We start from the raw sequence: 14,697 nt of genomic DNA, 5'->3' as shown, positions 1-14,697 counted from the left end.
TTTTCTCTGAATCATCTCAACAGTTATATCCATTATTTAATAAATTTCACCAATGTCTACCACAAATTTATCAACGTATTCCCACAATCCTGATTGATATGTTACAGAACCTAGACCTCTGTACCTCGTTCTAAATTGGATCCTCGATTTTCTAACTGGAAGACCACAATCTGTGCAGATTGGTTATAATACCTTCTTGCTGACGATCAACACTGGTGCACCTCAGGGCATGTGTTTAGCCCATTGCTCTACTCTCTCTACACCCATGACTGTGTGGCTAAGCATAGCTCAAATACCATCTATAAATTTGCTGATGATACAACCATTGTTGGTTGAATCTCAGATGGTGACGAGAGGGAATACGGGAACGACATATACCAACTAGTGGGGTGGTGTCACAGCAACAACCTTGCACTCAATGTCAGTAAGACGAAAGAGCTGACTGTGGACTTCAGGAAGGGTAAGACGAAGGAACACATACCAATCCTCATAGAGGGATCAGAACTGGAGAGAGTGAGCAGTTTCAAGTTCCTGGGTGTCAAGATCTTTGAGGACCTAACCTGGTCCCAAAATATCGATGTAGCAATAAAGAAGGCAAGACAGTGACTATACTTCATTAGGAGCTTGAAGAGATTTGGTTTGTTAAGAAAAACACTCAAAAACTACTGTACATGTACTGTGGAGAGCATTCTGATAGGCTGCATCACTGACTTCTATGGGGAAGCTACTGCACAGGATGTAAATTTAGTCAGCTCCATCCTGGGTACAAGCTTACAAAGTACCCAGGACATCCTCAAGGACCGGTGTCTCAGAAAGGCAGCGTCCATTATTAAGGATTCCCAGCACCCAGGGCATGCCCTTTTCTCACTGTTGCCATCAGGTAGGAGATACAGAAGCCTGAAGGCACACGGCCAGCAATTCAGGAACAGCTTCTTCCCCTCTGGCATCCGATTCCTAAATGAACATTGAACCCATGAACACTACCTCACCTTTTTAGTATATACTATTTCTGTTTTTGCACAATTTTTAATCTATTGAATATATGCATACAGTAATTGATTTAGTTATCTATTTATTTTTACTTTTTTTCTTCTATATTATGTATCGCATTGAACTGCTGCTGCTAAGTTAACAAATTCCATGAAACATGTTGTTAATAATAAACCGGATTCTGATTCTGATCTCTTTAACTTTGCAATCCACCTCTCTTTGCAAGAAATACCAACCCTTGATGTGCCTTCCTGGTAACCTGGTGACTTTGTCTGTTTTACCTTTGAGAATACCCAAGCTACTATGAACCTCAGCAGTTTGTTATCTCTCATTTTTCTGCCCCATCACCATTTTATTACAGTATTGTAAGCCATTTTTCCAATGTGACACCATCATTAAACTTTTTAGTTAATCTACAGCTGGATCATGCTTCTTGTAGGGTCTATTTCTCAAATAAATACATCTTATATGAGAATTAATAACTCTCATCTTAAAATATCTAATGCTCTGTATACGTTATCTTTCATTTTATTCTCTTGTTTTGTAGTTTGCCTTGGGAAGATTGCCTTTACATTTACCTTTCCTTTTAAGACACTAGTTTTATGCCAAATTTCTCACTCTCAAATTGAATATGAAATTCTATCATATTATCCTCTTCCCCAGAGAATGTCTTAACCTAAAATAATCTATTCTTTGGTTGTCTAAACAAGAAACTGTCCAAATAAACATTATGAACTTGTTTTCAAAGCATCTGTATCTTTGCAAGTCGATTGGCCAAATCTATTTGGGGTGGAACAGGCACTGGGCCTTCAGCTACCTGGGTTCAATCCTGATTTCTGTTACTGTCTATGTGAAGTTTGCACATCTATTCTGTGACCGTAAATTTTCCCCACAGCTCCAGTTTTCTCCCAAAGACTTGCTGGCTGGTGAGCTAACTGACCAGTCTACATTAGCCTTGAGTGATGATGGAAATGTAAAGAGAATAAAATGGATTCTGTGTACAATTTCGTAAATGGATGCTTGATTGTTGGTTGAGACTTTTTCAACCAAAGAGCATACTTATAAGCTGTCACACTTTACGATTCTATGATTTCAGATCAAGATTGCTGCAGTTCATAATATTGCAATATTGTTTGCAAATCCTTACAGCTTTGTGAATTATACTTTTTCCTAAGGCTGGGAACACAATATTCCAGGGTACTTGACATATCATAAGAATATGCAGAAGAGTAAAAGAAAATGTGCTGCCTCTGTTAACAGAACATGAGATCAGCATTTTAGGAAGAAATCATTTTGGCTCAGAAGATTCTATGTTGCTGTATATTAAGGAGCCCATTGACTTCTGTCTCTTCAATTTCTTATCTGTATCCAAACTCATTCAGTATCTGGATTTCCCTACTGCCTTACACTTTCTCTTTAACTTTTTTGAATTTTCCCCCTCAAGTGATCCTTCCCTCCCACTACAACAGTTTATTGCATTCTCATGAGGGCAATAAGAACACTTCCCATCTGAACTGATCCTGTTCAAGTTCATGAATTGGCAATGTTGAAAGATTGCACTTTCCAAGTTTCTGCCTTCTTTTATATCCAGAGGCAACAGAATGACAGCTTTCCACATTGTTGGATAACGCACCTGCAAACCCTGCCCGTCAACAGTGACAGAGTTAGCTCGTTGTATCTTGGTGCGTTCCTCTGACTTTTTTGTTGGCAAGGAATTGTCGTCTCTTCTTTTCACAGTGGTTTGCCTATCCTGGAATTCAAACAAAATGGAAACATAGTTAAGCTCTCATTTCTCAGAAACATAATAACATATTCTAAGAGACTGTATTTACACATGGCATCGCCTACCATCATTTCAGCAAAGGATACAGTTTTTCAACTAAAATGATGGCAATCGATCAAAACAAAACCTTAATACCTAAACACGAGGAATTCTGCAGATGCTGGAAATTCAAGCAACACACATCAAAGTTGCTGGTGAACGCAGCAGGCCAAGCAGCATCTATAGGAAGAGGCGCAGTCGACGTTTCAGGCCGAGACCCTCCAACCATGAGCTAAGTCTGTTGTCCTAGAGTTTCTCTAACATCAATGAAAAATTTAACAAATTTCATGACGTATGCCAGTGATATTCAATCTGATTCCAATTCTGAAGATGTTTCTGATGCACAAGATGGGATCGGTAGGAAGGAGTCCTCTATATATTCAAATTATTCTAAACCATACTCACATTCTTTTTTTATAGAACATAACTCATTTGTATAAATAACTTGGCGCTGGGAAACATCTTTCATTTCTCTGTATGTTTAGGCTCTAGGTCCCAATTAGGCAGTGAAAGTACAAGCATGTCCCTGAGCACTGACTTGTGGACAAATCACTACCCCCGGATGTGCGTGGGAGGGGGCGGGATTGTGAATCAAGGATGCCCACTCCATGCAAGAGCCAATCCACAACATTTAAAAAACAAAATACACCATCTTTAAAAGTCTAGAACGGCTCACTATTTTGGCCTAATGTGTAAAGCCTAACTCCAGTCTGCAACTTTTGACACTGGGTATTTAGGGTACACATAACAACATAGAAGGAAGCTACTCAGTCAATTGAAGCCACACTGGTTTCCAGCAGAATAATCCCATCAGCCTAGGGTAAATTTTACAGTATCCAAGAAACTTGTCAGCACATCTTCAGGATGTGGGAGAAAATTAAGAGCATCTGGTGTAAACCCATGTAGTCACAAATTCTAAACTGACAGTGCCTGCATTCCGAATCAAATCTGGATCACTGCAGAATAAGTCAGTAAAATTTACAGTTGCACATTTCTGAGCGCATAATAGTTTAGAAAATATGAACTCTTGTTAACAATACTTGATTTGATAGTACTTGAATCCTGCTGAAATGTCTCGCCCGAAATGTCGGCTTTACTCTTCCACAGATGCTGCCTGGCCTGCTGAGTTCCTCCAGCATTTTGTGTGTGTTGCTTCGATTTCCAGCATCTGCAGATTTCTCTTGTTTGTGATTCAGTTGATAACATCTTTGTTCAAGGATGCAAGTTCACATTTTACCATGGAGAGCTGAGCTTAATTAATGTATGCTAATAATCCACTTCAAGCATTGAAGCAACACTGTCAGAACTACTGTCCTCAGATGGGACATTTAAGCTTAGGCCCTATTTGCCCTTTTAGCTGGCTGCAGAATATAGTAAGCCACAAATTTGAAGAGGAAAATGTGGACTATCTGCAGTGCCCTGTCCGATATTTATTTGTAAACCAACATAATTATCATTTATTTGTAGGAGCTTAATGTGTGCAAATTCTCTGCTGTATTTTTTTTTAAAGTCACTATACTTCAAGAAAACTCAACCAACTGTAACAAAAATTTTACAGAACCTTTCTTTCCAAGGTTGGGAATTTGCATTTATCTTATAAAAGTGGTCCTTCAATGAGCTGATAAAGTATTTGAATCCAACCACACCAAACTCCAATGAATAAACCAGCACTTCTTTGAAACAAGCTATGAATTTGCATGAATTCTTAGTGGGCTAGATTTGGCAAAACCGCAAGGAGAACTCAACCACAAATTTTAGCCTCACATTCATGAAACATGAAACTCTTGTCTGGGCAAGATAACTCTGGATCAGATCCAGCCAGAAGTTGCAAACATGTTACTGTTTAGCTAAGCCCCATAATGCTGCTAGTTTGAGACCAGCATCTAAATGATATGTAAGATTACTTATGAAAGACAAAACCTTATCCCAACCTTTAATTAAATCCAGGGTAATCATTTGCAATACCCAATATTCTGATCTGAGACTTAATAGGCTCAGACTTTACAAAACCATTATTTCTTCAGCAGAAACTTCAAACAAAGTAATTCAGCAGTTATTTATTCTCTCTTTGTTTGCTATCTTTGGCCAGGCCTATGAAAACTACTTTATTAGTACTGCCTAGTTGAAAGATACCAGTGCACTGCACACAATCCAGTAGTCAAACTTCATTTAAAATTAATTACATGCTTCCTTTTGAACACAAACAAGCATATTACTAATTTAAGTTTTGATATAGTTGTGATGGGCAGAGCTACAATGGCACTAGACAACGACTCCTTTGAATTCATCTGCAGAAATAGCTGAATTTCTGCATTTAATGTCTCTCATTTTCCTTTTCATGGTGAATGGGTTTTGTCAAAGAACCGGACTTAGAGCTACACTCAGTTCTGTGTATCAATGGGACCCACTCCTGGGGCTCACCAACAGTCCATTTTTTGATATTCCAATGATGTGAAGTAGAAGATAAGTGTGACTTTCAGGTCCTGTGGACAAGCTGATTCTTTTTTTTCTTCTTCTTCTTCTTCTTCTTCTTCTTCTTCTTCTCCTTCTCCTCCTCCTCCTCCTCCTCCTCCCTCTCTACCTCTATCTCTCTCTCTCTCTCTCTCGTGTAGGGGCTGGAGGACTCGGAATAAAAAAGCTGACTTCAGCATTGTAAATCAGCAGGATTTTTTTCTCTTGTTAGTTTCTCCACTCACTCTGTGACACCTGTATGGCACCTCATTGTCCGTTTATTAGGGAGAGAGAGAGCCGTGGTATGTTGAATGGTTAGTTTTTATTGTACTGCAGATCATGGTCTTGCTTGGGGGCTTTGCAATTGCTTGCTTGGTGGGCGAAGGGTGGCGAGACTTTTTTTGCTGAAATAAGTAGGGGGAGGGTTGCTGCTCTGTTGCTGCTTCTGCATGCAGGGGGTAGGGGGCTTTCGGGTTTTAAAGTTTTTACTATCACTCATTCTTTGGGGCACTCTACTGTTTTCAAGGATGTCTGTGAAGAACAAGAATTTCAGGTTGCATATTGTATACAGTCTCTGATATTAAATGGAACTATTGAATAACACAAAAAATAATATCCATCCAAAATCAGCTGATTTAGAAGCAGTATGAATCAGGCTGTATCACAATATTATGCTCCACCTTATTGTTGATATGTGTCTTTCTGCGATTTTAAATACAAAACATTCATGACTTGTATCAATAAATACCTTAACCAGGCAGTTTCTCAGTCTGCCTTCAATAAGGTAGCAGACAGAAAGGTCACATAATAGGAATATCAAGGACCCTTGGTTTATGTCATAGCACTGTTTTTATTATTTATTCATTTTTCCGGATGCTAGTATGACTAGAAATGACAGCATTTGTTGTCCATTTCTAAGTGCCTTTGGGAAGTTGGAAATGAGCCTTCTTCATGAAATGTTGCAGTCCTTAAGGTGAGGATACTCCCACAACGTATCTATATCTATTCTGAGTGCTGATGAAAGAATGATGACAGATTTCCAAGTCAAGATGGTGTACACTTTAAGGGGAACCTTCGTATGGTGATGATCCTATGTGCCTGCTGTCCTTGTTCTTTTTGGTGATGTGGTTCATAAATTTAGCATGTGTTATTGGAGTGCCATGAGCAACTGCAATGCATTTTGTAGATGGTCAATATTACAGCAATATTGCCTTATCGATAGATGAAATGCCATGCACCAGTTAGTGTTGAGCTTCTCATATACTGATGATGCACTCTTTCAGGAAAGGACAGAATAATTTATCACTCACCTAATAGATATTGTTGTTCTTCTAAGTTTGCTGATGATACCAGGTTAAGCAAACTGCAATTATGGAGAAATATGGAGGCTTCAAGAAAATATAGACCACGTTGGTGAGTAGGCAGATGATATATAATGCAGAAAAATGTAAGGCCATCTACTTTGATGCACAAAGTAGAAAACCAGACCATTTTATAAATGACTAGAAATTGAGTAAAAGTGGCATAGATGTGATTGTATAGCCTAAATGCATGTAAAATAGGTGAATATCCATTATGAGGAGAGGACTGAATAATGAACTATGGAAGTTTTGTTGCAATTGTATGGGACTTGATGAGACTGTACCTACAGTTTTGATTTCCTTCCCTAATAAAGGACTTACTTATCACAGAGGCAGCAGTGCAGCATAGATTCAGCAGAGTGATCTATGCATGACAATTTGCCATATGAGGAGATAGAGTATAGAGTAGACTGGTACTATGTTCTTTAAAGTTTAGAATAATGAGAGGAGATCTCATTGAAATGTACAATCTTACAGGATGTGACAGGGTGGATGGAACGGGGGAACAATGTTTCCAATTGCCAAAGAATCTAGCAAGTTTCCAAAAGAAGACCATTTAGTACAGAGATGGGAATGTTCTTCACACAGAGAGTGGTGAATCTTTGGAATCTCTACACCAGAGGGCTGCAGAGCATCCGCCATTGCATTCATTTGGAACAGAGATTGATAGATTTCTGGACATTACAGGATATGAGGACAGTGGAGGAAAAAGTGTTGATATAGATCATCCCTGATCTTGATGAATTGGCAGAGCGGGTTTTAAAGGCCAAATGGCCTACTCACTGGATTTCCTCCCAACCCACATGCTTTCATTTTGACGTAAATTAATTAGTCATGATTCATGCCGCACCACTATTCTGACTTTATCTTTACATTTGTATCTAGCTTGTCTAATAACCCATTGCTCATTATTCTGCATTATCAATGCAGTATAATGTTTTCAGTTAAGTCTTTTCACTGTCTTTTCAACCACTCGTTATTTCACATTATTCTTATTTCATTATAAGTAAAATACATCGATCGGTGCTTACAACAATTTTCTCTGCTTCCGTTCCATTTCCCAATTCCAGGCAACACAGGAAGAATTTCTGCCTTCAGAGAGTGATCAATTCTGCAAGCTAAGGGCTGTAGAGACTCACTTATTGGGTTCATTCAAAATAAAGATATTAAAGTAATGAAGGGTTGTACGGATAAAGCTGGAAAATGCTTTAAGGTGGAAGATCAGTCATGATTCTCAGACCATGCAGAGTAGGTTTGAAGAGTCAGATGTTCTTTTCTCTTACTTTATTATGGTAGAAAGTCTTGAAGATTGTGAGGAGGCAGATTACCTTCTCTTTAAGTACGGTATCCAGACTATAAAATATACTTGCCTTCATTTGCTTTGTCATTTGTCTCATTGATCTCAAAACAAACCTATCATTTTCAACCCTGAAGCAAGACATATGAAATTATGGAAAATCTCACATTTGAGCTGGTAATTCAGAGATATTACTACCTCAACACTTATGTGCATTGTTATACAGATAGTGAAGATAATTACTGAAGACAGCGAAGATAGAATTAAGAATAGAGGGAGTAGAGACCATGAAAATCAATAATTAGGAATAAAAAATGGAAAAAGAAAAATAGTTTAGAGACAAAATTTTGTATCAATCAAAATGCAACAAAACTCTGATAACTTACTCTCCAACCGTTTGGCTATTCCAAAGACTCAGCATTTGGCTCTATATATACTATATCCCATTACCTTTTTATACATTACAAGGCCCTGATTCCTACACTCTCTTTCACTCACTGGTGCCAAGTTTTCCACTTTTTTTTACTCACTGGGATCTCAATTCCCATGCTTCTTTGAAACACATCCAGATCTGCTACCTTCTCTTCCTTAAAACTGTCCCGACTCTGAGTCAGCATTCAACACCATTATGTTTTATAACTCCAGAAGTAATCAAAAGAAAAAAAAAACACAGGAGCCCAGAGATAACTCTAATATGTTTCATTTTTAATTTAATGAGTCACGCATGGTGTCATGACATATGCTATGCACGTACTTTTACATATAACCCATAATGAATTATGTGAACAACAAAGAATGCTTAAAATCAAGCAATATAATTACAATATTACTCAAATATTACTGAACTATTAAATACACTATAGCCCTCCCTGCTTAGCTATAAACTCTAAGTCAATAAAGAGTGCATCTCAACTCAAATATGCAATGTATTGCTCTTTAGATACTTTATATACTATATATGCATACTCAGTATACTAGAAATACAACTACTATCTAGACATCCACAGCATCGTAAATTTTAAATTGTCCATTTCAGGCCTAAAGATTTAATTGCTGTGGAGGTTAGTTACTCTTGTGGGATTATATTTTCCTTACAAAGGGGACCACAGCTTGGCAGGAGCGACTTGTGGTTGTGAAAACGATCTCAGGTTCTGGAGCTTGCTCTGCGGTAGTTGTAGGAGTCCATTCTGAGAGTGGAGAAAGAGGTTCTGACAGCTCCGGACTGCTTTCTTCACTAACAATTGACTCTTCTCTCCTCAGCTGATCGTTGTGTCATCTCCAGATGATATCAGACGCATCTTCACTGTGTAAGAGAGTGGTCCAGTTCTGCTCTTAATCTTTCCAAGTATTCACTTTTCACCACCTCTGTAGTCCTTTGCCGGGACTGTTTGTCCAAGTGTGAGACATTGAAACTCCTTGTTTGAGGAGCCCTCAATTTGTCTCAGCTTTCTGTCCTTCATACTCCTTCTGAGATTGGGCTTGAGGAGATCCAAGTGTGAATGCAAAGGAAGCCACCCCTAGATACAGCATAGCTGGTGAGTTGTTGGTTGTGGAGTGTGTTGCATTGTGGTATGCAAGGGGAAAACTGGCAAGCTTCTGATTAGTGTAGTGTGTTCCACTGACATTGCTCACAGTGCATTTGTTAAGACTCTGGGCAAACCATTCCGCCAAGCCATTTGTAACTGGGTGGTACAGTACAGATGTAATGTGTCTTATTCTATTCATTTTCAGGAATGACTAAAACTGTTCTACAACAAACTGTAGTCCATTGTCACGGACTAAGTGTTCTGGAACACCAGTCCTAGAGGAGAGCCTTTTCAACACTTCAACAGTGTGCAAGGCCATAGTGGCAGTTATTGGAAACACTTCTGGTCACTTTGTAGCTGCATCCACTACTACCGAGAAATTTGTGCCCATGAATGGTCTCCCAAAATCCATGTATATGATTTGCTAGGGCAATGCAGGATATTCTCATGGTTGGAGAGGCGCTGCTCTTGACATCTTCTGGACGTGCTGTCATCCCGAACAGTGCATAGCAAGTTGCCCGATCTGCTGATCTATCCCAGGCCATCAGACAAAGCTTCCAGCCAACACTTCAAAAATTTGATAATGCCTAGATGGCCACCGTGTAGCTCCTCCAACACTTCGCCTTTCAGCTTGCTTGGTACAACAACTCTCAATCTCAGCTTGAGGCAACCACCATCAGGGTCAAGTTAATATCAGTGCTGGTAAAAATAGGGGCATTGGAGTTTCTGCTGCATGTTCTAGCCATTTTGGGTGGCCACAAAGAGCTGAGACAATGTGGGAACTTCTTTGCTGTAATAGGGAGACTTCCAATTTGCATTAGGGAGAATATATTAGGAAGTGTCCTCTTTTCTAAATTTTTCACGTATTTTCTTTTCCAAGGATAAACAGGACAATCCATCAGCAATTCCATGATTAGTCATCCTCTTGAATTCGATCTTGTGTGCTCCAAGAAACAAAGCCCATCTCTGCATTCATGTTGCTGCTACAGCTGCTAGTGGAACACCCTTCTGTGGATTGAAAGTGGACACCAGTGGCTGATGATCAGTAATAAGGGTAAACTCTCTCCCATACCAGTACTGGCTGAAATGTCTTATAGCCCAAACCAGACTCAAGACTTTTCTGTCAATATGGGCATAATTTTTCTGAGCAGTGGTAAGGGTAAGGCAGTAGTGAATCTGTGGAATTATTTGCCACAGGCAGCTGTGGAGGCCAAGTCTGTATGTACATTTAAGGCAGAGTTTGATAGATTCTTGATTGGTCAGGGCATGAAAGGATAAGGGGAGAAGGCAGGAGATTGGGGCTGAGAGGAAAAATTGGATCAGCCATGATGAAATGTCGAAGTGGACTTGTTGAGCCAAATAGCCTAGTTTTGCTCCTATATCTTCTGGTCTTATAGAATGTAATGCAAAAGCTATGAGATATTCACTTCCACAACACATTACGTGACTGCACTGATACTATAATACAAGGTATCACAGGCAAGTTTCACTGGACGATTTGGATCATAATGTGTGAGTACAGTGTCCGCCATGACCACTTCCTTTGTCTTTTGTAAACTACCTCACACTTCTTTGTCCATTGCCATTGTCTCTCAAAATATAGTCATCATTTCACGGGGTAGAGCAGAGTACTCAGGTTTGTCAGGAACCTTTTATAGTAGTTGACAAATCCGAACAAGGACCGCAACAAAGAAATGAGTCCTTTGGCCTTGAGGCATCTACCACTGATTGAATTTTCTCAGCACACTTGTGTTGACGGTGTGACCACAGTAAGTGATGCTTGGTCTAAAGAATTCATACTTGTTGCATTGTGCTCTAAGCTCATAGTCTTCAAATCTTGTTAACACTTTCTTGAGCAGTTGGAATGTTCCTTGTTGTCCTCACCAGTAACAATGATATCATTCAGTTAACACTGAGTGCCTGGGAAGTCTCTAGCATCATGTCCATAGCTTTCTGCCACAGTACAGGTGCAGAAGCTACTTCAAAAATAAGCCTATTATAGCAATAAAGGTCTTTGTGAGTGTTTATCATGAGAAACACATTAGACACTTCTTTCATTTCCATCTGTAGGTAAGTCTCAGCTACGTCTACATTGCTGAACAATTTTCCTCCAGAAAAGGTTGCAAAGGTTGCAAAGGTATCCTCTACCCTGGGCAAAGGGAATTGATCTACTTTCAGTGCTGGGTTGATGGTGCCCTTAATTTCACCGCAGATCCTGACAGACTCATCTTTCTTGGCTACTGGGATAACTGGTGTTGCACATGGCTCCATTCAAACTTTAAAAAATGCTTCAACCATCATGAAATCTAGCTCACTGGCTACTTTATCACAGATGATATAAGGAACTGGACGGGCTTTGTAAAACTTAGGTGTGGCATTTTCATTTAACACTGTTTTATTGCTGATATGCTTAGGTCTTCCAATTCCATCCTTGAACACTGCTGTGGCATCATTGATTACATTTTTAAATTTGTTTTCAGTTTACTTTATTGCAGTGGATATGGCATGCAAATGATGCAAATAGTGGATGGATGTCCAATCAAGTTGTAATTGTCTCAGCCAATTGTGGTGCCGCAAAGCTGTCCTTCCTGCTTTTATCCCATACAAGCCCAATGTGGCTTGTTAGTTGCTGTATTTCACAGCTACGAATCTCGTTCCCATAGGAGTTATCTTTTCTCCAGCTTGATACCTTCAGGCATCAGTTCAGTATCTTTGAAATGCCACTCAAGCTCATTTTGTGGAATGATTGAAATAGGCAAGCCAGTGTCCTATTCCATCTTAATAAATATGACATTCACTTCTGGTGTAAGCCACATTGATTGTCTCCTGTTAGTTTTCACATTTTAGATCTCAAGGCTACCCTACCCTGCGTCACTCTCATCAGATTTTTTTTTATCAAGAACATGCAAATTAGTGCTAGTTTTGAAACTGCAAATGGACTTTTTATCTTTTTCGCTTCCCTGTGCATTCCATTTATTTTTCTCTGCATGACATGCTCTTTTTATCTGTCCTATTTTGTTGAATTTTCTGCACATTTTGCCTTTAAAACTCCATTGGTCTGGTTTAGGTGAGCCACTGCAACAACAGTAACACAATTGGTTTGGCCAGACAGATTTCTGTTTAGACATTGCAATTTTGTTCATGCTCACTTTCATTCCTGAATTTATCAGCTGTTTCCATTGATACAGCAATTTCAACTGTTCTTTTACATGCAAGTTGTGCTTCAGTTAGCAGCTGTTTTTGAATGCTTTCTTCTACGATTCCACAAACTAAACGATCTCAGCGCATGCATTATTGAACTGACAATGCTCAGAAGATTTCTTCAATCCAGGCATGCATCCTGAAATAGATTCCTTTTGATTCCACTTATGAAACCGATAGCATTCTGCAATCAACAATGGTTTCAATTCTAAATGTTCCTGCATTACTGTCACAATATTAGCAAATGAGCAAGGCTCATTTTGGCTGGTTTGGTTGGAGCAGTTAAAGATCTAAACAAACTGAATGCTATTTCACAAATTGCACACCACAAAACTGAGCTTCTCATTGGCTATTTTATTTGCTTTCAAATACTGCTCAATTTGTGCAACTAAATAAATTATACTTGTATTTATTTGTTCTTAATATCACCCAGTATTCAATGTTTATGAACCATTGAATTTGGTGATTTCTTCCTCTTTTTTAACTCAATCTTCTTTCTCTCACCCTTCCAATGAAAATAACATGCTGTGCTTTTTTAAAGCTCAGATGTCTGTTTCTCCCCTTCGAAGAAAAAAACATACTGTGCTTTTTTTAACATTGTGCTTCAACAGGTAGATTATCATCTCGGGTTCATTTTAAAACTTACTCATCACCACTGTTATGTTTTGTATCTCCAGAAACTTATTGAAAGAAAATCATGGGAGCCCGTGGGTAACTTGTGAATGAGATGTTTTTACTTTAGTGAGGCATGAACATACGACGTGGTGGCATAATGACATATGCCATTCAAACAATACATTTGCAATATTACTCAAATATTACTGAAATATTAAAAACAGAACAAACACCATTAGCACCTCAGTACTAATAAACAAACTCTTAAATCTGGGCCTCTGTATCTCTCTCTGCAACCGGATCCTCAACTTCCTTATTAGGAAACTGCAGTCAGTGCGGATCAGGAACAACATCGCCGATTACTGATTACCGTGGTCACCACTGTGGCATAGCAGTTAGTGCGACACTATTACAGCTCGGACATCAGAGGTCAGAGTATAATTCCGATGTCATCTGTAAGGAGTATGTATGTCCTCCCCATGAAGTATGTGGGTTTTCCCTGTGTGATCCTGTTTCCTCCCACAGTGCAAAGACATACCAGTTAGTACATTAACTGTTCATTGTAAATTTCCTGTGATTATGCTGGGGTTAAACCGGAGTTGCTGGGCAGTGCTGCACAAAGGGCCTGAGGAGTCTGTTTTGTGCGGTATCTCTAAATAAACATCTCCTCCTCACTGACCATCAACACAGTCACACTAGTGCTTAGCCCACTGTTCTACTCTTTCTACAATCATGACTGTGTAGCTGGGGACAGCTCAAAAGGCACCTATAAATTTGCAGATGATATCACTGTTGCTGGCAGAATCTTAGAAGGAAGCATTCAAGAGTGAAATAGATTTGAAATACTAGAATATTGGTAGCTCGGGTTTACTATTTGGAAGCTTGGTTGATCGTCGAGCCTGGAAAAATGTTTGATGGGATATTGATTGGATGTTGCGATCTGGTTGGCTGGTCCAAAACACTATGAACGGTTTAGCAGAAGATTCTGATTGGCTAGCTTTGAGGGAGGTCCATTGGAAGGGTTTGCTTCACCATCCAGATCCTGAGATTACTGGTCAATTATAGACATCACTCTACAGGAAAGCAACACACACCAATCAAATTCTGAACTTCAATAGTAAACACCCAAAGTGTCATAAACAAAGCTGCATGAAGACCCTCTTCTTGAACGAGTCAAGTTCAATTAAACTTGAGCTTGAATTTGAAGGCACACCAGAGGATCTAATTCTCCCGGAATTGCGGAGATTTGGCATGTCACCAAAGGTCTGCAAATTTCTATAGATGTATGGTGGAGAGCATTCTGACTGGTTGCATCACTGTCTGGTATGGAGGCTTCAAAGCACAGGATCACAAGAGGCTACAGAAACTAAGCCAGCTCAGTCTGGGGCACGATCTTTCCCACCAGTAAGAACATCTTCAAGAGGCAGTACCTCA

The 14,697-nt window shown here is 39.3% G+C and overlaps 1 protein-coding gene across 2 annotated transcripts in view; it reads right to left on the bottom strand.

Moving 5' to 3' along the window:
• The window catches only part of dgkb (diacylglycerol kinase, beta), an 828,029-nt gene that overhangs the window by 428,454 nt on the left and 384,878 nt on the right, over positions 1 to 14,697 (bottom strand). For both annotated transcript variants that reach the window (XM_063043772.1, XM_063043771.1), the window contains exon 14: positions 2,624 to 2,740. In XM_063043772.1, the coding sequence (XP_062899842.1) occupies positions 2,624 to 2,740 (117 nt within the window). The remainder of the gene's footprint in view (positions 1 to 2,623; positions 2,741 to 14,697) is intronic.

This window comes from Mobula hypostoma, chromosome 3, assembly GCF_963921235.1.
Source record: "Mobula hypostoma chromosome 3, sMobHyp1.1, whole genome shotgun sequence".
Classification (NCBI taxonomy): Eukaryota; Metazoa; Chordata; class Chondrichthyes; order Myliobatiformes; family Myliobatidae; genus Mobula; species Mobula hypostoma.
The sequence above is the reverse complement of the archived record's forward strand: the minus strand, read 5'-3'. Positions and strand labels throughout refer to the sequence as shown.